Source organism: Myotis myotis, unplaced genomic scaffold (assembly GCF_014108235.1).
Source record: "Myotis myotis isolate mMyoMyo1 unplaced genomic scaffold, mMyoMyo1.p scaffold_m19_p_20, whole genome shotgun sequence".
Taxonomy (NCBI): domain Eukaryota; kingdom Metazoa; phylum Chordata; class Mammalia; order Chiroptera; family Vespertilionidae; genus Myotis; species Myotis myotis.
Window position 1 is genome coordinate 15,046,778 of NW_023416325.1, and position 23,147 is coordinate 15,069,924.

General features: G+C 43.4%; 1 protein-coding gene and 1 long non-coding RNA gene across 5 annotated transcripts in view; one reads left to right on the forward strand and one right to left on the reverse strand.

Moving 5' to 3' along the window:
* The first annotated feature begins 17 nt into the window (after positions 1–17).
* Positions 18–16,471, forward strand: LOC118678387. Of its 2 annotated transcripts, XR_004974877.1 has the most exons (5): positions 18–114; positions 5,216–5,366; positions 10,798–10,925; positions 13,972–14,076; positions 16,293–16,471. It is a non-coding gene; the product is annotated as an uncharacterized LOC118678387 (long non-coding RNA). The 2 variants fall into 2 exon arrangements; XR_004974878.1 differs by lacking the exon at positions 13,972–14,076.
* The window catches only part of P2RX7 (purinergic receptor P2X 7), a 40,864-nt gene continuing 25,030 nt past the window's right edge, over positions 7,314–23,147 (reverse strand). For all 3 annotated transcript variants that reach the window (XM_036354019.1, XM_036354020.1, XM_036354018.1), the window contains 7 exons: positions 22,881–23,010; positions 21,438–21,574; positions 16,470–16,560; positions 14,696–14,761; positions 14,459–14,608; positions 11,776–11,877; positions 7,314–10,020 (listed from right to left, as the gene is read on the reverse strand). In XM_036354019.1, the coding sequence (XP_036209912.1) occupies positions 9,523–10,020; positions 11,776–11,877; positions 14,459–14,608; positions 14,696–14,761; positions 16,470–16,560; positions 21,438–21,574; positions 22,881–23,010 (1,174 nt within the window). In that variant the 3' untranslated portion in view covers positions 7,314–9,522. The remainder of the gene's footprint in view (positions 10,021–11,775; positions 11,878–14,458; positions 14,609–14,695; positions 14,762–16,469; positions 16,561–21,437; positions 21,575–22,880; positions 23,011–23,147) is intronic.

Below are 23,147 nucleotides of genomic sequence, written 5' to 3' on the forward strand. Positions count from 1 at the left end.
GGAGCCCCGCCCCTCCCCGCCTGGAGTCTCGCCCGGAGCCTCGTTCCGCGGCGACGTCACGCGGAGGAGGGCTCGGAAGGAGGCGGTGCGCGCCTGTGGGGGACCCGCCAGGCGGTAGGTGGGACCTCCCCCTCGGATACGGGAGACGCCTCTGGAGGCTGGGGAGTCGGGGGGACAGACACACTCTCGAGAGGACCGCGGAGGACGAGCGACCCGCGCCTTCAGGGGGACGGAGGGAGGGGGTTGAGTGACCCCTCAGGAGGGCTGAGGAGAAGGAGTGGCCCGCTTAGGTCGAGTGAGGAGGGGTAATGAGCAACCCCCTGAGGGGGTCTAGGGTCTCCGAGCGGCCTGGGGGCGGGGCCCGCGGGGACAGTGTAGGTGGGGGGCCGTGCTGCCTCTCAGCCTCTGGGGGCGGGGCGGGGGGTGACCTAAACGCCAGGCCAGGTGCCCTGGGAGCCCTGAGCTGGAGCCGCACACCCTGTACAGTGCCCCTCCTGGAAGCCAGGCACACCCTGAGCCGGTTCAGATGCTCCCTTAGTTGCAGGACGGGGGAGGAGGCAGCCTGAGCCAGGTGAGAAAAATGGTCAAAAGATTTGAGTAGACACTTCTTCAAAGAAGGTACACAAATGCTCAATAAGGGTGTGTAACACATTCAATATCTCTAGTCACTAGGGAAATGCAGATCAAAATCACAATGACATACCTCACCCCACTGGCTTAGCTATAACTCAAAACAGGCAATTAAAAAGATGGCGAGGGTCCCCGGGCGGCCTGCATGGCTCAGTGGTTGAGCCTCGACCTATCAACCAAGAGGTCACGGTTCGATTCCTGGTCAGGGCACATGCCCAAGTTGCAGGCTCAATCCCCACTGTAGGGCTTGCAGGAGGCAGCCGATCAATGATTCTTTCATCATTGATGTTTCTATCTCTCTCTCCCTTCCTCTCTGAAATCAATAAAAATACATATTTTTTTAAAAATGGCAAGGTTGTGGAGAAATTGGAAGCCTCACATTGCTGGTGGGAAAGTAAAATGGTGCAGCCATTTTGGAAAATAGTTTGACACTTTTTCAAAGTGTTAAACAGAATTACCATATGACCAAGCAATTTCACTCACACACACACACACACACACACACACACACACACACACACACCTAGGTGTATATATATCCAAGAGAATTGAAAAGATATGTTCATGCAAAAACTTGTACATGAATGTTACATGGCAGCATTATTTCTAATAGCTAGCAAGTGGAAGTAACCTAAACTCCTGTCTACTGATGAATGGATAAGTAAAATGTGGTATAGCCATACAATGAAATATGTTTTAGCCATAAAAATATATGCTAATATATGCTAAAAAATATATGCAGCTATATGCTACATAAAAATATATGTATCATGTGTTGATACATGCTACAACACATGAACCCTGAAAACATTATGCTGAGTGAAAGAAGCAAGACACAAAAGGTCACTTTTTAAAAAATGTATTTTATTGATTTTTTACAGAGAGGAAGGGAGAGGGACAGAGAGCTAGAAACATCAATCAGCTGCCTCCTGCACACCCTCCACTGGGCATGTGCCCACAACCAAGGTACATGCCCCTGACCAGAATCGAACCTGGGACCCTTCAGTCCACAGGCTGATGCTCCATCCACTGAGCCAAACTGGCCAGGGCAACTTTTTTAATTTTTATTGATTTCAGAGAGGAAGGAAGAAGGAGAGAGAGATAGAAACATCAGTGATGATAGAGAATAATTGATTGGCTGCCTCCTGCACACTGGGGATCGAGCCTGCAACCTGGGTACATGAGCTGACTGGGAATCAAACATGATCTCCTGGTCCATAGGTCGTCGCTCAACCACTGAACCACACCAACAGGTCACATCCGATATAATAAAAGCCTAATAAGCTAAGTGTCCAGTCATCTGGTCATCCGGTCAACCAATCAATGTGTAATATGCTAATGATATGCTAAGGCTGCTCAACTGCTTGCTATGACATACACTGACCACCAGGGGGCAGATGCTCCAACTAGTAAGTTAGCTTGCTGCTGGAATCCTGCCAATCAGGATGAGCCAGACACACCCTGGAGCCCTTCTGTAGTCCCTCCCCAGCTGGCCAACCTCCCGAATCCCTCCCTGGCCCCAGTTGTGCACCAGTGGGGACCCTCTGCCTGGCCCCTTTCGCAATCTGGGACCCCTTGGGGGATGTCGGAGATCCCGCCAGCCAGGCTGAGGGACCTCACTGGTGCATGAATTCACGCACCGGGCCTCTAGTATTGTATAAATTCTGTTTATTTGAAACATCCAAAATAGGCAAATCCACAGAGACAGAAAGCAGATTAGTGGTTTCCAGGAAAGGAGGTATTGGCACTGATAGCTAATATGTATGAGGCGTCCATTTGGGGTGATTAAAATGTTCTGGAAAATTTAGATGCAGAACTCTTGTAAATACACTAAAAGCCACTGAATTGTACACTTTAAAAGGGCAGATTTTGAAAAATAGGAGAACCAAGATGGCGGCATAGGTTAACGCCGGAGTTTGCTGCCTTGAACAACTACTTCAAAAGTGAAACTAAAAAACGGAACGGCCATCACCCAGAACCACAGGAACGCTGGCTGAGTGGAAGTCCTACAACTAGGAGGAAAGAGAAACGCATACGGACACTCAGAGGAGGCGCAGTGCTGAAGTCAAATTCTGAGGTGCGGAGTGCACGGAGCGGGCTGGCGGCGGAGGGCGCGGTTGGCGTTTTCAATCGGGAGGGAGTCGCAGACTCTGAGCTCCAGATACAGGCGTGTCTTTAGGGACCCAGACTCAAACGGGAGAAGCGGGACTGTCTGGCTTCGGTCAGAGCGAGTGCAGCTTTCTCTCCGAGGTTTGCAGCGGGTGCTGGGACTCAGAGAGGCAGAGCCCCTGGGGACAGGACTGAGAGCCGCCATAACTGCTCTCTCCGGCCCACCTGTTGATCCTGTGCGACCCGCCCCGCCCAAGCCCTGCACAGAGGCATTTGCCGGATAGCCTCAGGCAAAGGCTAGATTAGCACCTCCCTAGAGGACAGAAGTTCTCTCACTGCAGACACAGCTGATTCTCATAGCCACTTGGCCTGGAGGTCAAACCCTCCCTGGTATTAGCTACATCAATCAAGGTTTAACTATAAGACTGCGCACAAAGACCACTAGGGGGTGCACCAAGGAAGCATAACAAAATGCGGAGACAAAGAAACAGGACAAAATTGTCAATGGAAGATATAGAGTTCAGAACCACACTTTTAAGGTCTCTCAAGAACTGTTTAGAAGCTGCCGATAAACTTAATGAGATCTACAAGAAAACTAATGAGACCCTCGATATTATATTGGGGAACCAACTAGAAATTAAGCATACACGGACTGAAATAACGAATATTATACAGACTCCCGACAGCAGACCAGAGGAGCGCAAGAATCAAGTCAATGATCTGAAATGCGAGGAAGCAAAAAACACCCAACCGGAAAAGCAAAATGAAAAAAGAATCCAAAAATGCGAGGATAGTGTAAGGAGCCTCTGGGACAGCTTCAAGCGTACCAACATCAGAATTATAGGGGTGCCAGAAGATGAGAGAGAGCAAGATATTGAAAACCTATTTGAAGAAATAATGACAGAAAACTTCCCCCACCTGGTGAAAGAAATGGACTTACAGGTCCAAGAAGCGAGGAGAACCCCAAACAAAAGGAATCCAAAGAGGACCACACCAAGACACATCATAATTAAAATGCCAAGAGCAAAAGATAAAGAGAGAATCTTAAAAACAGCAAGAGAAAGAAACTCAGTTACCTACAAGGGAATACCCATACGACTGTCAGCTGATTTCTCAACAGAAACTTTGCAGGCCAGAAGGGAGTGGCAAGAAATATTCAAAGTGATGAATGCCAAGAACCTACAACCAAGATTACTTTATCCAGCAAAGCTATCATTCAGAATTGAAGGTCAGATAAAGAGCTTCACAGATAAGGAAAAGCTAAAGGAGTTCATCACCACCAAACCAGGATTATATGAAATGCTGAAAGGTATCCTTTAAGAAGAGGAAGAGGAAGAAAAAGGTAAAGATACAAATTATGAACAACAAATATGCATCTATCAACAAGTGAATCTAAGAATCAAGTGAATAAATAATCTGATGAACAGAATGAACTGGTGATTATAATAGAATCAGGGACATAGAAAGGGAATGGACTGACCATTCTTGGGGGGGAAAGGGGTGTGGGAGATGCGGGAAGAGACTGGACAAAAATCGTGCACCTATGGATGAGGACAGTGGGTGGGGAGTGAGGGCGGAGGGTGGGGCGGGAACTGGGAGGAGGGGAGTTATTGGGGGGGAAAAAAGAGGAACAAATGTAATAATCTGAACAATAAAGATTTAATTTAAAAAAAAATAAATAAAAGGGCAGATTTTATGTTATGTGAGTTATATATCAAATTTTAAAAAGAAACAGAGTAGACAACCAGGTTCTCAGGGGGAAAAAAGAAGTATATACCACAAAATAATGAGCCAAACCTCGTGTTCTTCATAGGGGAAAACCTCAGGCCCTCACACAGAGTATTTTTATCTTAGATAAAGTCCTAAGTCTGGCTTATCTGGTGTCCTTGGTTGCATGTGAAGCCAGTTCACTCATGACAGTATTCACTAAAAACTGCCCTTCCTCACAGAGATGGCCCCTGCACCCATTTTTATGCTGTGACCTTATCAATTGAACCACAAGGGTAACCTGACCCAAACAGAGTCAATTTGATGGTCTCCTTTGGAAGGGTTGCAGTGGGAGAGAGGAGGCGCTTTGTTCTCTGCAAGTGACTAAAACTGAATTGAGTAACCTCGGGAGTTGTGGCAGAGTCATATATTTTATTTTATTATTTTATTTTTTAAAATATTTTTATTGAGTTTATTTATTTCAGACAGGAAGGGAGAGGGAGAGAGAGAGAAACATCAATGATGAGAGAGAATCATTGATCGGCTGCCTCTTTAAGCCCCACACTGGGAATCAAGCCCACCAGGAATCGAACTGTGACCTCCAGGTTCACAGGTCAACGCTCAACCGCTGAGCCACACCGGCTGGGCAGAGTCATCTATTTTTTAAAAATACTGATTTTAAAGAGAGAGGAAAGGAGAGAGGTACATCAGTTTCTTATTTCACTTATTTATGCATTCATTGGTTGATTCTTGTATGTGCCCTGACCAGGAATTAAACCCAGAACCTTGGTGTATCAGGACAGTGCTCCAACCAGCTGAGCTACCTGGCCAAGGCCATGGCAGAGTCGTCTTGGTGGAGAAGCCAAGGAGGGGAGCCTGCAGGATCAAAGATTGACGCAGATGGGGAAAGGAACACTGAGGTGAGAGTAAGAAAATGGCCTCTTTGGTTTTTGTTGAGTTTCTATTTCCTGGTTCTGCCCACTTTGTTCACCTTTGCCCTTAAGATACCCCATGATCTTGTAATATATGTACTTTTTTTTTTTTTTTTTTTGAGCTGGTACGCTTCTGAAAGTTGGAATTGAAAATACTTTGGTTATGGTGTTAGGTTCCAAGAGATGAAAGATATACTGTCACCATTAATGTGGGTGTTAACTGTTTGTATGAAGGCAGCAAATTAGAAAGAGGTGGGAGGCACTCTGCCTGAGGACACCAGTATTAAGAACAGCAATAATAGCCCATCAAGAGAAATAAGTCCCTATAAAAAGCAGAGCCGAGAACTCCAAAAAGCTCTTCAGTCTGTGACCATTTAGTTGAGAGGCCAGCAGTGGCCAACATCGGTGTGCCTTAGGGTGTCATTTGGTTATACCATGGTAAAGATGATGTTTGTCACAATGGCCTTGAGCCACAAAAGGCCAGTCAGATGAAGCAATATTCTTTGATGAAATGAAAAAATTGTTTACATTAAATGTTCAGGCATTGAAAGATGTAAGATTCACTTACCTGGCACAGATCTTGTGAAATACGTCATTGTATAAATAACAGATTCATGTGGACCAAATGTACAATTACATATACCTCTAGAAATAGCTCATTTTCTAAATGAAAAACAGGTTGGTTGCAAAAGTGAATAATGATAAATTATTTTCTAATTTTGTTTTTGCTTTCCCCATGGAATCCTTGAGGCTGAAGCTGTTATAGAACAGAAAAAAAACTGACTCTAATCTAAAAGGCTATATGCTGATCACAGATAATCCTCTGTGCTATCTGCTGCATCAGTGGGTCTCAAACCTGTCAGACCCAATGTCCCTTTTAAGATAAATATTTTCTAATATCCCTTTAGTAGCCCCGAAAGAAATTAACATGGAATATAATCTACCTGCACTCAATTAAATATGCATATATGTAAATGTACAGTGGGGCCTTGACTTCGAGTGTCCCGACTAATGAGTTTTTTGAGATACCAGCTGTCTCTCGGCCGATTTTTTGCTCTGAGTTGACAGAGTAATTTGAGGTAACGAGCTCCTTAACGAGCTCGGTCTCGGAACGAATTAAACTCATAAGTCAAGGCCCCACTGTACAGAAGTTGAAGAGATCCAAAGTCTTTACCATGGTTATGTATCTAAGACGAAGGGAGATGTAAGGAATGGCTGGCAGCATCACTATCAACAGTATCCTGTTCTGAGCCGCCAAAAAATATCTGTCAGGTTCCAAAACACTTTCATTACCCCAGAAGGAAACCCCACATCATTATGTAGTCACTCCTCATTTCCCCTCCTCTTCAAGCCTTTGGCAACCACCAAATCTGTTCTCTATTTATATGAATTCGCCTAGGCTAGGTACTCTGTATAAATGGAATCATACATTTGATCTTTTGTGCCTGGCTTCTTTCATTTAGCATGTTTTCAATGGTCGTTTACGGTGTAGCATGTGTCAGTGCTTCATTCCTTTTTATGGCCAAATAATTATTCCACTCTATGGATATTCTTCATTTTGTTTATCCATTCATCTGTTGATGAACACTTGGGTTGTTTCCATCTTTTGGCTGTTGTCAGTAATGCTGCTATGAACATTTGTGTATGGATAGCCATTTGAATCTCTGCTTTCAGTTCTTTTGGGTATATGCCTAGAAGTGAAATAGTTGGATCCTATGGAAATTCTGTGTCAGGAAGTGGGGGCACAGACCAAATATATATCTTATGTCACAGTGCCTTAATGAATATATATATATACATATATATATGTACATGTGTACATATATATATGTATCAAATGAATATGTCAGTGAACGAGCTAACTGTAATTGGTGATATTCTAAGAAAAGGAAGGAAAAGAAACACTTCAATAATCATGAATTATACATTATTTTTTATTATCAAAACAGTCAGGTTATGACAGCTACATTGCCAAACTAGAATTAGGAAGTGTTTTAAAAAATGGTTTCCTCTAAGGAGATGAATGCAAGTTCATTACCTATTATGCATGAAATCAGTGTTACAAGGAAGCACATCTCTGATATAGAGATGAATCAGTGAGTATTGTACAGTTATCATTAACAGAAGAATGGATTGAAGTACAGGAAGACAGGTCCTACAAAATGTGATTCTCCTTGGTGTGCCTTTGGTGATGACATTATTTTATGTAGGAGACTAAAAATAAAAATTCAAACATGATGCATGTCTTTGTAGGAAGTGTCAGACATTTTACACACTGTTGACGTCACACAACACCCTCTCACTTAAAGCATATGTGGGGAAAGGGAAGGAGAACAGTACGTGGATCCAGTGATTATCTGTCACCCCAAATTCTGCCTCCATCTGGGGCCTCCACAAGGTGACAGAAACTCATCAGAAATCAGGCACCAAAAAATAAAGGCATAAAGACTCAGAGGCCATCAGAATGGAAATCTGTAGCTGTTAATAGAATTCTGGAGAAAGAATCTCCATTCTGAAGAAGTCATACATATAATCTACTTTTTAAAAATATACTGGAAAGGTTGCAAAAATGACAGTGCAATCTGGCCTAATGAGCTTGATTCCTGAGTTGAAAGCCAGATAAAATCCTGGATCACAAAAGAAAGCTGCTGTTTTTTTAAAAGTATCAAAAATGGTAAATCTTAGAGTATGTATAAAAAACCTGACAGGTCCTTCATCAGTCACAGTGTTGAATAGTGGTCTCTATTTATTCTTCACAATAGTTGTTTAGAAATAGTTGATTCTAGCGCCAAAACCATGAAAAGGAAATCTTGCAGGAGGATCCTAGAACCTGGGACTGTCCATTTGCATATTTTTAGAGGCTGATGTATGGGGATGGTAAAGGTTTGGGTATAGGTTGCTTTTTGAGTAGCATCCAGACTGCATCTACTTTAATTGGCTGCAAAGCGCAGGACATTAAAAGCTTAAAGGCGGCCTTTTCCAGTTCTTAACAGCAGTGGTTATTTCCAGTTGTAGAAATGTAATGCAATTGAAATGTATTGGGCAGCGTGGCAGTTAAATTGGATGGATTCCAGGGCTGGGCTGGTGAGTTACCTGATTCCATCTGCAGCCCTCCCAGAACTGCTGAATGGGAACCTAGGCACCTAAGGAGCTCCAGAGGTGGTCCAGGCTCCCTGAGACCTTTAGGACCAGGGAAGGTATGGGCTGAGTCTATGTCCCCAAGAGTCCAGCTTGCTCTCTTGTCCCAGTTATCTGTTGCTGTAGAACAAAGAACCCAAAACTTGCTTAAAACAATTTTGTTCTGTGCATTCATGGGTCAGCTCTCACTTGGGTTGTCTCATGCAGTTGCAGACGTGTTAGCAGGCTCTGGAAGGGTCTAAAGTCTTCTCTCCCATGCCTAGTGACTGGGCTTGTATGATTTGAAAGCTGGGACTGGTCAGTCATCTCTCCTCTCCACATGGTTGCTTGGGCTTCCTCACAGCAGGGCTGTCTCAGGATAGTCAGACTTTTACCTGAGGTCTGGCTTCCTGCACAGCAAGTGTCAAGGGACAGGGAGTGGAAGTTGCCAGCCTCTTAAGACCAAGACCTTGAAACTGACCCAGCATCACTTCCACTATTGGATAAGCAATCAGAGCTGCGCAGATGCAAGGGGAGACCTAACCTTCAAGTCCTAAGAGACAAAGGCCAAGGAATTTGTAGCCACTTTGAATCCTTCACATTCTCCAACCAGGACTCAAGACCCAAAGAGTTTGTTCATAGTTGGACATTATCCTAGTCTGACCTCATAATGAGTTGCTTTGTATTCATAAAGCTCTCTATGCATTAACAAGAAAGCTTGTATACACTGTCTCAATTTTTCCTCCCAATATCTCTGTAAGAGAGTAGGTTGAATCGTAAGGCAATTGAGGTACAGAGGTTAAAGGCCTTAGATCACACAGCTTCCCAGGGGCAAAATTGAGACAGACGTCTGAATCTCTCGACTCTCAGTCCATGTTGAGGGATTCTGGCTGGTTTGTTTGTTTACCCGGGTCTCTCTGCTCTCTGACACATGCAGAGTGGCAGCGGAGGAAATCTGGCCACAGATCTTAGCTGCTGAAGCTCGGGGTGCAAGCAGAAGTAATTTGCCTATGACTGCTCTGTTCCATCAGTAAGGACTCTTGAAGCCACTGTACTGGCCTTCACTCTTGGGAAACTCTTTCCGGATTCTCCAGCGGCAACAGCTGGGCAGGATCGCAAAGTCAGCCAGGTCCTTGGAGCCGAAGCGCCAGGTGGCATAGCACCTGTAGGCGCAGTGCCGCAGCTGGTTGTTGGTGGCATCCGCATCCAGCTTCAGCAAGGGGTCCTGGTAGAGCAGGAGGAACTGCAGGGCACGTCTGGACAGGATGAGCTGCTTGAATGGCTCTGAGGTCGTGATGCAGGCACCTGGCTTTTTCCGACAGCACAGCTCCTCCAGGCATTGGTGACTCGTGGGGAGTTGGGATGGGAGGCAATTTCCGCACTGGCACCAGCTCGGGCTGCTGCTGGATCTGGGTGTTGCCTCCTCGCTAAGTAGCTGGATTTCCTCTGGTTGCCCAGGAATGGGGGGTGGGTCTTGGAGAGACAGGGGCAGCCTGGACAAGTCTGTGAAGTCCATTAAGGGTCTCTGGAAAAGTCAAGTTTCCAAACCTATCAGCAATGACAATCCCTAGTGTTCTAGGTTCTTTAATTTCATTATTAAATCACAAAATTACATGTAATATTACATCAGTACCATGTGTTAAATGTATGTATCAGGACTGTGATAGTCTTTTACGAGCATGGCCTCATTTAAGCCTTCGAAGAATCTCATGAGTTGTGTCCTTATCTCCATTGCACAGATTTAGAAAATGAAATTCAGAATAGCCAGGCCTCAGTGCAATTATCACCTCTCCAAAAACAGCCTGACCACCCAATCTAGATAATGCCCCTCCCAGGTCATTCTCTTTCTAGTATTGCACCATGAGATTCTCCATCCTAGTACTTATTGCCATCTGAAAGGATCTTTTTTTAAAATTTTTTAAAAAATATATTTTATTGATTTTTTTTTACAGAGAGGAAGGGAGAGGAATAGAGAGTTAGAAACATCGATGAGAGAGAAACATCGATCAGCTGCCTCCTGCACACCCCCTACTGGGGATGTGCCCACAACCAAGGTACATGCCCTTGACCGGAATGGAACCTGGGACCCTTGAGTCCACAGGTCGACGCTCTATCCACTGAGCCAAACCGGTTAGGGCTGAAAGGATCTTTTTAATTAATATGGTTACTTGATAATTCTTCTGCATGAAAGTGGGGTCCCTGTCTGTTTTGTTTATTGTCATATCCCCAATGTCTAGGCCAGTACCCAGCACACAGTAGTCAGTAAATATTTGTTGACTGCGCTCCTCTCCTTTCCCACCAGGCTCCCTCTACTGGCAAATCCCTTTATTGTGCTCCAAGAGAAATCATCATAATTGCCATCATTTATTAATGTCTACTCTTTGTGACATATACCTTCATTCACCAAAGTCTGAGTCAAGTACCTTAAAAGTGAGTAAGTTCTCGTACATGAATGTTCACAGCAGCACACCCTGGTTTCAGACATTTTAACCTCCAGAACTTTGAGACAGGCCATTTCTGTCCTTTTTTAAGCTACTTAGTTTGTGGTAATTTATTACAGCAGCCATAGAAAACTAATACATTAGTGAAGATGTCCAACAGCCTGAACTGCTAAGGAGAGAGTGAATTAGAACACCCACTTAGAGAAGTGCCTGGTAGTAACTCCTAAAGCTGAATGTATTCCATATGTTCAGGTGCCATATGTTTACCATAGCAGCATCATTGGCATGAACCCCAAAGGGAAACTACTCAAATTTATCCATCAGCAAGAGAAAGGGTAAATAAACTGGATGTTTATAAAATAGAAATTATACAACAATGAGAATGAACTATTGCTATATGTAATGTCATGGATGACTCTCATAAAAATAATGTTGAGTAAAAGAAGCCAGGCGCTCAATAGAATATATGCTATAGGATTCAAATTTTATAAAATTCTGGAAGAGGTAACCACCTGAAACTAATATAATATTGAATGTCAACTGTAATTGAAAAGTAAAAAAAATATTTTTTAATTCTAGAAGAGGTAAAACTAACCATTGGAATAAGGGTGGGTAGTGATAGGGTAGAGACATCAACAGGACTTCTGCAAGTGATATTCACTTTTTTCATCTGTGTGCTGGTTGCATGTGTTTGTATTTACTTTGTTAAAATTCATCAAGTATGATCTGTACAAATTTCTAGATGTGTTTATATTTAGTAGTATGTTTTCTTGAGAGAGAGAGAGAGAGAGAGAGAGAGAGAGAGAGAGAGAGAGAGAAGACTAAATGTTTTAACTTACTGGGATTTCTTTGCCTTTGACATCTTGCAGACTTCTCCCAAGTAGCTGCTCTTCCACCATCCTAATGTGGAATTCATCCACAAAGGACACATATTTTAATGTCTAGAGAAAGAAAGTTTTAAAAAAATTACTTCTTTTTTCGTATAGAATTACTTAAGAACTGCAAACCTGGACATATCTAAAGCAAATATTATTCCCATTTAGCAAATGGCAAACTTTTAAACAAGTTAACCAAAAACTCTTGCTAACCAAGAATGAATGATTTCTGAGTCTAAAGGTGAATCCAAACTGGAACCCCATACACCTTAATTTGTGGACTTAGAGTGTCCACAACATATTGCCTAATGTTTATAGGCCCCCAAGCACTATGTAAAATTTCTTTGTTATATTTCCTCAATTTAGGCTACTCTAGATTGACTATCTTCAGAAAATTATACTATTGCAACTTAAATTATTTATATTTCCATTAAGTTTCATTCCATCTTGGGCCATTAGTGATTATATCTATATCTTATATAATAAAAGCCTGATTTGCAAATTGACTGAATGACAGAATGATGGGTCTCTATAACGTGCACTGACCACCAGGGGGCAGACACTCAACACAGGAGCTGCCCCCAGCCTGCAGTCCAGCCAAGGTGGGTGCCAGTGGAGGCCCCCTGATTGCCCTGCCTGTTGCCCTGTAGAGGGAGGTGACTGGTGGCCGGGGGTGGGGTGGGGAGGGGCGGCAGCGAGTGGGCAGCACCAGGCCGGCCAAGGCGGGTGCCAGTGGGGGTCCCCTGATCGCCCTGACAGTTGCCCCACAGATCAGCCCTCATTGCTGGCCAGGCCTAGGGATTCTACCCGTGCACAAATTTTGTGTACTGGGCCTCTAGTATATTTATAAAATTGATTTCAAAGAGGAAGGGAGAAGGAGAGAGAGAGAAAAAATCAATGATGAAAGAGAACCATCGATTGGATGCCTCCTGCATGCCCCACACTAGGGATCGAGCCTGCAACCCAGGCATATGCCCTGACCAGGAATCGAACCGTCACCTCCTGGTTCATAGGTTGACGCTCAGCCACAGAGCCACGCCAGCTGGGCAATAGTGATTACTTTTAGTTGCAATGATGAATTTTTATTTCAAATTGTATATGCATGTACAGTGGACAGTGAATTGAGCATTCAGCTGCCAGAACAGGACTGGGATGTCCTTGGATGAGGGAAAGACAGAGAAACACTCTGATGTTTTAAAGTTCCAGAGATTTCTTATTGGTTGGGAGGAAATCATGGAGTCAAGTGTAGAGGACCTGCTTAGTAAAGTCCAAATGAAACAATCAAAACAATACAGATGAGCTAAAGTTCCCTTTGACTAGTCCCCCATCCCAGGCTTCTTTCCAGAAGGAATTGTTATCCCTTTTATTTTTTAAAAAAATATATTTTATTGATTTTTTACAGAGAGGAAGGGAGAGGGATAGAGAGTTAGAAATATCGATGAGAGAGAAACATCGATAAGCTGCTTCCTGCACACTCCCTACTGGGGATGTGCCCGCAACCAAGGTACATGCCCTTGATCGGAATCGAATCTGGGACCCTTGAGTCCATAGGCCGACGCTCTATCCACTGAGCCAAACCGGTTAGAGCTCATTATCCCTTTTTGTATGTCCAATGCCTTTTTGTATTTTTATATATAACCCCCCACATATAGAGGTGTGTGTGTATAATACATGTAGAACTATATAAAATATAGAAAAATATATAGAATATATGTGTATGTGTTTGTGCATATCTGTACATGTATAAAATACATAGAATTAGTTTAGTTTAGGTATGTAGTTTTTTAACCTATATCATACCATATGTATCATTCTGTAGTTTGCTTTTTACCTCTCAACAAAATGTATTGGATATTTGAAAGTACCTAAAACATAGTGATTGTGAACATGGGTTCTGGAACTAGCCTGCCTAAGTTGGAATTTCGGCTCTACCACCTATTAGCAATATGACTGGGCAAATTATGTAACCCTCTTATGCCTCAATTTCCTCATCTGTAGAATGGGATAATAGTGTCATCTATCTATGAGGTTGTTGTGCAGACTCAGTGAGTTAATATATATAAAGCACATTGAAGTGCTATATAAGTGTTGGCTATTATTTTTATCTACGTCATTCTTTTAAACGAGCACCCAACATTCGTTGCTATGTATTTAACCTAGTTTCATGCACTGTTCACGGATTGGACATTTGGATAGAAGCACTTTCTTCAGTGACTTGTGCTGCGGTGGACACATACCTGTACACTATACTCCCTGTGTGATCATGTAAGTGTGTCTCTAGGGCACGTGTGGAGAAGTGGAAATGCCAGGCTGTTCAGTATGTCCCATTTAAATGTCATTATACATTGCCAGATTGTTCCCTGAAGTCATTACATGATTGTTTTTGGCTGTACCCATTTAATAAGTCTGATAAAATTGATGTGTCCCGGAATGTAAAAATTTCTTCTCCCTCTCTTTCCTCTCTGTTTTTGTATCCATCCTTCCCTAAGACGAAAGGCTTCATCTGAGAAATGGTGGATTGGGGTGGCGTCCAGAGGCTTGTCCACCCTGGGATCACACCTGTGGTTTTGGCCTTATTTTTGCACATTTCTCAGTGAGCTAATGGACACCCCAGTGTTTTGGCGTCTGTAGACACAGTGAGCCTTACCGACTTTGGCTCCACAATGGACTCGCACTTCTTCTTGTAGTAATACTCATTGACCGCGCAGCATTCACAGCACTTGCAATAGGGATAAACATAGGATTGACAGGATGTATTCGAGTAAGTGTTGATGAGGAAGTCAATGAATACAGTGGCCTGGGAAGAACCCCAACAAATGCCGCGTTAGTGAACCTTCTTTTTGCCAAAGCGTTTTCGTAAAGCATGGGAAAGAGAAAGCCTTACCAAACCAAAGTAGGAGAGGGTGGAGCCGATGTACACGATCAGTGCAATGATGTCAAATTTTCCTCCCTGCGAGCAGAACGGGAAAGGTTACGTGGCTGAAATTCAGTGCCGTGCTCTTTTGCTCTCACATGTCAGTGTTGGTTCCAGCAGAGGCGGGAGTCTGCCTCTGTGATTCTGACAAATGCATCCAAGGTGTTCACGGCTACAGAGACTGCAGGGACTGAGCACAGGACTCTCATTCGTCCTGTTTCTATCTTCCAAGATGTGCTTGAAAACATAAATGTTTTAAACAAAGAAGCGCTGGAACCCACACACTGAGAGGAGAACCACTGAAGGTTGTTTTTTCATACAAGGTGAGGGTTTCAGAAAAGCTTTACCTAAAAGTGGTTTGAATTTGCTTTGGAATCAAAGGGAAGGAATGTCTGCACAAGGTCTTCCCTTAGGTGTCCTTGTGGTTCTTATTTTCCATGGCCTTTCTACTCCCTCAGCTATATCTGATTGATTCTCGTGCTTCTTAGCACCATGCTGCATAAATAATATGCTGCTGGACAAGGTATTGTGGGCATCTGTTGAGTTTTGCATGCCCAGCATCCCCACCTTCCTTCTTCTGGAGACAGCACCCCAGTCTTCCTGTGGAGAACTATCTCTGTCCATCCTCAGTGTAAAGAAGGGACAATTCCATGATGTGCTTGCTGACTGACCTGTGAGCTGGACACTGGCTAGAACAGATTGCTTACCCCAGACCCTTTCCCTTAGAGACTGACCACGGTCTATGTTCATTCTGACATAAATCAGCACCCCTCCCTGCCTCCTGCTAGCTGCTGGTTCCTGGAACGGGCTGTCATCCTGACCTCATCAAGCATGTAAAGTAATTTCCCTGATAGCTGGTAGCATTCATGTGTTAGTACCAGTGACTATTCCTTTTTGCTCTATATAGTTAAGTGGCTCAGAGGGCCATTTTATCTTGCAGCTGCCCAAGATGCTCCTTATATGTAAGTTTCCCTTAATAAACTCTTTTACCAGAATGGAGTGGACTGCCCCTTTCTTCAGTCTTTCTCTACCTCCAGAGGTAGATTTTCAGTCCCAGGGCTTTCCCCTGGGTCTGTGTGTACTAACACTTGCTCCATGTAGCTTTGGGGAAGGGGCTGGCTCAGAGCTGGTCCAACACCAGCCGTTGGGAGTATGGTGTAACCCTAGTCACAGTGATTAGTTGAGGTTGCTAAACTGGTGAGGTATAAGGAGCTGCTTGACAGCACCACACAGAGGTGACAGCAGGAGATGATGTTAAAACAGAGGAGGACAGATGTAAGTTATGGAGGGAGGCAGATTCTTGATGATGATGTTTGACCATCTGGATCCAGCCATGCCCGAAGCTTGTAATGGCTCCTGGACCTTTCATTTATGTGAACTAAAAAAAAAAATTTTTTTTAAAGAAGCCTTTTTTTTCTAAGCCAAATTAAGTTGTTGGATTCTGTACTAACTACTGTACTTTGCAGAGGGATTTTTTTCTCCTTTTTTTAAGCAACAGAAAGCTTTTAAAGTTAAATATTATATATCTTATATATTTTTCTCCCCATCTCCCTCTTGTATTCAACAGATGACTATTCATGGACAGAACCCCAAAGACATTTCTTCCCCCTCTCTTATCCCACATGTGAGATGCACAGTGCCAGCTAATGACTACCATCAAAACATTCATCTCTTGGGGCACTACAGAGATCATTAGAACATGGTCGTAGGAATGCAAATGCCAGTGGCTGGGGCAGATACTTACGCTGCCAAAAACCAGGATGTCAAAACGGACCCCAAAGACTTTTATCAGAGTCCGTTTTTCAACATTGTTTTCCATATAGTACTTGGCATATCTGTAGGAGGAAAAGGATCCACGTTTATAAAGATCTGTCTGAAAGTGCTGGTGTGTTATGAAAAGAAAAACCAAAACAATAGCTGGTCTAGTCTTCCTTATCTATCTTCTAGCTTCGTGATGGTCGGCAAAGGGAACACAATCCTAACCCACGAATCACTCTCTCTGACCACCCAGAACCAAAGCGCTGCTTCCCCACATCACCTCCTCTGCTTCCACTATCACAGAGTGATGAAAAGTCTGCTAATTTTGTTTAAGATGAAAAGGAACAACTTTTAACCAACAACATAGAATAAGCAAAAAGCAGAGATATTAAAACAAAAACACACAAAACCTTAAAGCCATCTGATTATTCCTTAAGAGGGAAAGATAGGTTTTCTAGAACAAAGTGTTGGGGGTGAATCTTAGATACTAATCACTCGGTTGGGGACAGGTACCTCAGCAATCTGTTCTAACCCTATTTTCTTAGATTCTGTAGGTGTCTATTTGGCAGCCGTTATCACAGGGCCAAATGAACAACTGAAGTTGTTTACATCTCTCCTGCAGTCCAGCTTTTACAAGTGCATGAAAATCATGTTGGAAATTCTCCAACCAATCCCGATTTCATATCCCCCGCCACCTTTTTTGACCTAATTCTCACACATTCAGCCAATATTTTTGCTGCCTTACATCACCCAGGGCCAAGTACCAGACAACCAGAGACCACCCCTGGACCCTAGAGACCACATTACTCAGACTAGTCAATTCTAAGCTGTTCCCCAGCCCTGCCTTGCCTTTTCCAGGACAAACACAATAAAGGTCCTAAGCCATGCTTTCCCCTCCCTCCTCCCTCCTGACCAAACCTGGTGCTCCCCCCTGTGGCCGTGTGTGGCATAGCATGCCCCTCCTTTTTGGAAATGTAATAAAATTCTTTCAATGGCATTCACCTATGCTTGTCATCACTTGGTCGTCTTATAAATTAAGACCTACGCGCGCCGTAACCGGTTTGGCTCAGTGGATAGAGCGTCGGCCTGCGGACTGAAGGGTCCCGGGTTCGATTCTGGTCAAGGGCATGTACCTTGGTTGCAGGCACATCCCCAGTAGGAGGTGTGCAGGAGGCAGCTGATCGATGTTTCTCTCTCATCGATGTTTCTGACTCTCTATCTCTCTCCCTTCCTCTCTGTCAAAAATCAATAAAATCTTTAAAAAAAAAAAAAAGAGCTCCCTTCTTTAAAAAAAAAAAAAAAAAAAAAAAAAAAGACCTACGCGCAAATCATAGTCACCCCAAATATGCATCTCTCACCAGTGCCACAGTCAGGAAAAGTGGTGTGTTTTATTTTTCATGAACAATTAGGGAGGCGTAAACCCCAGGCCTCAAGAAACTTTTCAATCTGTCCCTCCCCCTGTCTGCCTTTCAATGGTTGTTTTTAGGTAATGGTATATGCTTCCTTTCTGAGTTATTCATTCACAATCTATTTACAGGTGTGGGTAGAAAAGATAACAGACGACAGATGCTCTGCCAGAATACAGTATAGAACATCTGCAACTGTGGTGGTGTTTTTTTTTAAACTCTCAAAATCTGACATTGAGATTGGTTGGGTATTTTTAGGCACTTTAATGAGTTTCCAGGAAGAGGGGTTTCAGTATCTCTACATCTGATTGTTCTCATTCCCTGGCGGTTCTTTCTTTTTCTGCTCTATCCAGTGGCTTGTGTTCTAATACACAGAGCAAGCATGCATCACCACTCTGTGCCCTGCAGTTGCATGTCTCTCTATGCAAGTCAGTTTGACGGGGAAGGCTAACATCCTACAATATAAATACTTGAATTTCTGCTTTCAAGGTCTTGAGAGAATGATTCTCAAACTGAGGGCAAGAATCACTTGGGAAGTGTGTTCAAAGGCAGATTCCTGGGCCTCATGCCCAAAGGGTGGTTTCAGAAGGTCTGAGATGTTTCTAGGAATCTCTGTTTTCAGGAGAGTACCACCGAGTTCTGGTGCAGGTGGTCAGGGGGCCGCATTCTGGGAAATAGTAGGCCCTGGACAAGGATGTCTTTTTAAAAATATATGTTTTTATTGATTTTAGAGAGAAAGGAAGGGAGAGGAATAGAGAGATAGAAACATCAATTGGCTCCTTCCTGCAGGCCCCCTACTGGGAATTGAACTAGTTAGTGACCTCTTGGTTCATGGGTTGACCCTCAATCACTGAGCCACACTGGCCAGGCACAAGGATGTTTTTTGCACACTGTAATGGGTTGACCAGTCTCCCCCAGAAAGATACATCCAAGTGCCTAACCCCTGTACCTCTGAATGTGATCTTATTTGAAAGTGGAGTCTGCGGATGTAATTAAGGACCTCAAGATGAGATGAGCCTGGATTTAGGGCGGCCTAGATCCAATGACATGATAAAGGAGAGGGAGAGTTGAAACGAACACAGAGGAGAAGGCCAGTACCACGGAGGCAGGTATTGGAGTGATGCAGCCACAGGTCAAGGAATGCCTAGAGCCAGCAGAAGCTGGAAGAGGCAGGGAAGGACCCTCCCCTGGAGACTTCTGAGTGAGTTTGTCTCTCCTAACACCTTGATTTGGGGCTTCTGGCCTCCAGAACTGTGAGAGAATACATTTCCGTTGGTAAAGCCACCACGTTTGTTGTCCTGTGTTACAGCAGGCACAGGAAACTAAAACACACACACACACCCATTCTCAATGAGGGAAGTGTATCCGGTGTTCTGTCTGCCTTAGCTACACATCCTGTACATAAGCTCACCTAGAAGGACTTTTGCCATGGACATCTTTTGGTAAAAGACAAAAATTCTGAAATGTGATCAACCTCTTCAAATTCCTATGTTTTAGAAAGTTGCACATTTTTTCATCTACCAACTATAACCTGGAATTGCCTTCTCTTTTGTGTGGCTGTTTGAAAATAACTTATCCATTACCCATCAGATCTGGACAATTTATTTCAGGCCAGAGATTTCTTCTGGTGCTCATTCCAGACAACAAATTCTCTAACACTTTGTTCTAAAATAATATCAATATTATAACAGTCTCAGTTCTTCAGAAAGCTCAGATCTCTCCAGGAGCTAATGTTTTTAGGCTTAGCTCAGTGACTTGAAGGACATTTGCTAACATCTGGTCGGTACTTTGCCCTGCATGCTTCTGCTGATTGCTAAGGAAACAGCCTGTGAGGGCAGTGGGGGGGACCACGGATTCCATCCTCTCTTCTTGCTAATGGCCACAGGCCTATTCAGTAGAGCAGCAGGGGATGACCAAAACGTTACCTAAGCGTGGAACTGGTTTCAGAGCCCTGGATGAAACCCTGTCTTTTTAAATTTTTGCCATTCTGGTAGGTGTGTAGTTGTAGCTCATTGTGGTTTGAATTTGCATTTCTCTGATGTTTAATGATGTTGGCTTGTTGGAGGTTTTTATTTACTTACACTTTTGTCTTATATATTATACTTATAATAATTCTTATATTCATATCCTATTAGAATATAAGCTTATGAAAGCAACTTTGTCTTTTTTGTTTGCAAATATATGTCCATTAGAGGAACCCATATTTTTTTTCTTCAACATATATTTAATTAATGAAAAATATGAGAAATACCATTATCAATTTTCTATTTAAAATTTTTTAAAAATATATTTTTATTGATTTTTAGAGAGAGAGGAAGGGAAAGGGAAAAGAAAGAGAGAGATAGAAATGATGAGAGAGAATCATCAATCAGCTGCCTCCTGCATGCCTCCCACTGGGCACCGAGCCCACTATATGGGCATGTGCCCTGACCAGGAATCGAACCCAGCAACCTCTTGGTTCATGGGTCGATACTCAATCATTGTGTCACACCAGCTGGGCCCAGCATCAATTTTCTACCAGCTTCATAGGCAAATTGTATAACCATTATTCTAGGGATATACTTGGACACTTTTTCTGAAAAGGGAACAGCATAAGTCTACTTTGTTCCTGGAACTGGGCACAAAATGACTAGCCATAACCACAGTCCCAGACACCTGCCTGGCTCCCACAAGCAATGATAAGTCTTGGAGACTGTGTTGTAAACCTCACACTGAAAGGCCACCATTACTGCTGGGACAGAGTTGTAGGAACAGGCTGAGAAAGTTATCCAGATTTAGGAGGAAACATGGACACCACGTCAGGATGGCACAGGATCACCACTGGGCAAAAGTCAGGAGCAGAGGAGTGAACTGTCAAAGCAAGAACAGATCAGCACCTGCCCGCTGAAAAGTCCAAATGAACCAGGATTCTAGTGAGTTCACAGGGTTGACATCCGGAAGCCAGAAGCATACAGGATGCCCTGCAAAGAACCTTCGAGGTAAGACAGAATGGCAGTGAGGAAGCAATGTGGCCCAGGTATCAGGAGTCCTTAAGGTGTTCTTAGAGCTCGGTGTGGCTCAGTGGTTGAGCATCCAACCATGAACCAAGAGGTCCCTGGTTTGATTCCTGGACAGGGCACATGCCCAGGTTATGGGCTCAATCCCCACAGAGGACATGCAGGAGGCAGCCAATCAATGATTCTCTCTCATCATTGATGTTTCTATCCCTCTCTTCTCCTTTCCTCGCTAAAAAATAATAATAATAATAATTAAAAAATCAATAAAAACATTTAAAAAAAGATGTTCTTAGCAGAATGACTTCACGATGGAGCATGAGCTAGTATCAAAAGGCCACCACCCTCACCCCAAACACAAAGAAATGCAAGATAAAGTCATATTAAAGTCCTATAAATATATTGCTGAGCTCAAAACAAAGAACGTAATTTTCTAGGTGCTAAAGATAAATTGGGACTGAAGCCATGAGACTCCTAGAGGTACCAGGACCAGATCTGTATCTGGCAGGCCTCTGGGGAGCCAAAGGTGGCCAGTCTGACCTCAAGCACTGTTACCTGAAGTTGTAGCCAGGGTACAAGGACTCACTGGTATTCTTGTCATCAAGGCGTCGGAAACTGTATTTTGGACGGCAGTGATGGAACCAACTATCCAGGTTGCAGTCCCAGTAGATCTCAATGCCCATGATTCCCCCCTGAGGAAGACAACAAGAAGCTATCTCTAAGTCCTGCTGGGCGTGGGGTGCAGCTACCAGACATCTCCCTGCATAGTGATGATCACTGAAGGAAAGGTCGTACATGCTTCTTCAGCCACCCCATCCTCCTCAATTCTAGGTGACCTTTTTCTCCTCTGAACATCTAAGGAATCTCTTCCTTTCTATAAACGTATTTTGAGCACTGACTATCATATTTCATTGAATCTTCACTGAATCTTAGACACTATTGCTTGTAAGACATAATTCTTTTATGTTCCTCTAAGAAGAAAATGCTGTCAATTAAAATGTGAGACTCCATCAGTTGAAATCACTTCCTGATTTCAGAACTATTAGAATGTGAAAAAATGTCTTTGAATCATGAAATATGGTGTTTCGAGACAGTATGCTAGAAGCTAGAGATACAGCGATGTGGAATTGGCAGCCTCTGACTTGGAGAAAGGAAAAATAATACAGAATAATCACAATTGTTATTTATTGCCAGGCACTAAACCAAGCACTCTACATATTATGGTGACTATCTAATGTTTTTGTCATTCATCATCCAAAGAGCCAGGAAAGGCAAGGAATTTAGCTCTGGAGGTGGAAAAGGTGAGGAAATGGATTCTCCCGCTGGAGCCTTTGGTGGGAGCCTCACCCTGCTGCTAACCTGATTTCAGCTCAGTAAAACTGACTTTGGACTTCTGATCTCCAGAAGTGTAAAAAAAAATGTGTGTTGCCCTGCCTGGGTGGCTCAGTTGGTTAGAGTGTTGCCCCAATACACCACAATTTGGGTAGACATTTCTACAAAGAAGGCACACAAGTGCTTAGTAAGGATATGTAACATGTTCAGTATCTCTAGTCACTAGGGAAATGCAAATCAAAAGCACAACGAGATACTTCACCCCACTGGCATAGCTATAATCAAAACAGACAATTAAAAAGATGGCAAGGGCACATACAAGAATCAACCAATGAATGCATAAATAAGTGGAACAGCAAATCTCTCTCTCTCTCTCTCTCTCTCTCTCTCTCTCTCTCTAATAAATAAATAAATACATAAATAAAAATTTTTAAGCGACCAAGTTGTGGTCACTTATTAAAGCAGCCTCGGGAAATTAATGTACCAAGTATCTCACGCCTGGGATTGTTGTGAAAGTACTTGGCATCATGGATGGATTTACTAAATGCTCAATAAAGGGAACCATATTATTAAGACCCAGTGGCTCAGCCCCTTGGCCATTTGACATCTTCCATTCCCCTGACACAACTTCCCCCACAAACCTCATGGTACGAAGGCACCACCAACCTTAATTGCCACTTCTGAAAAGTTATCTCCTGTTTCTTGGAAGATATCTCCTAGTCGGAAAATAGGACACTGTGGATTCTCAGTCTTGTGATAGGTGCAAGTGATGTTTAAATCTGGCAAGATGTTTCTCCTGCACATAATGAAAAGCAAACAAACACTTCCATTGAACACTTGCATAGAAATGAGCCAGTGTGGTGACTGGGCTCCATGAGGGCCCCCAGTGGTCCCCACCTCTGTGTATTTATACCCTCGTGTAGCCCCCTCCCA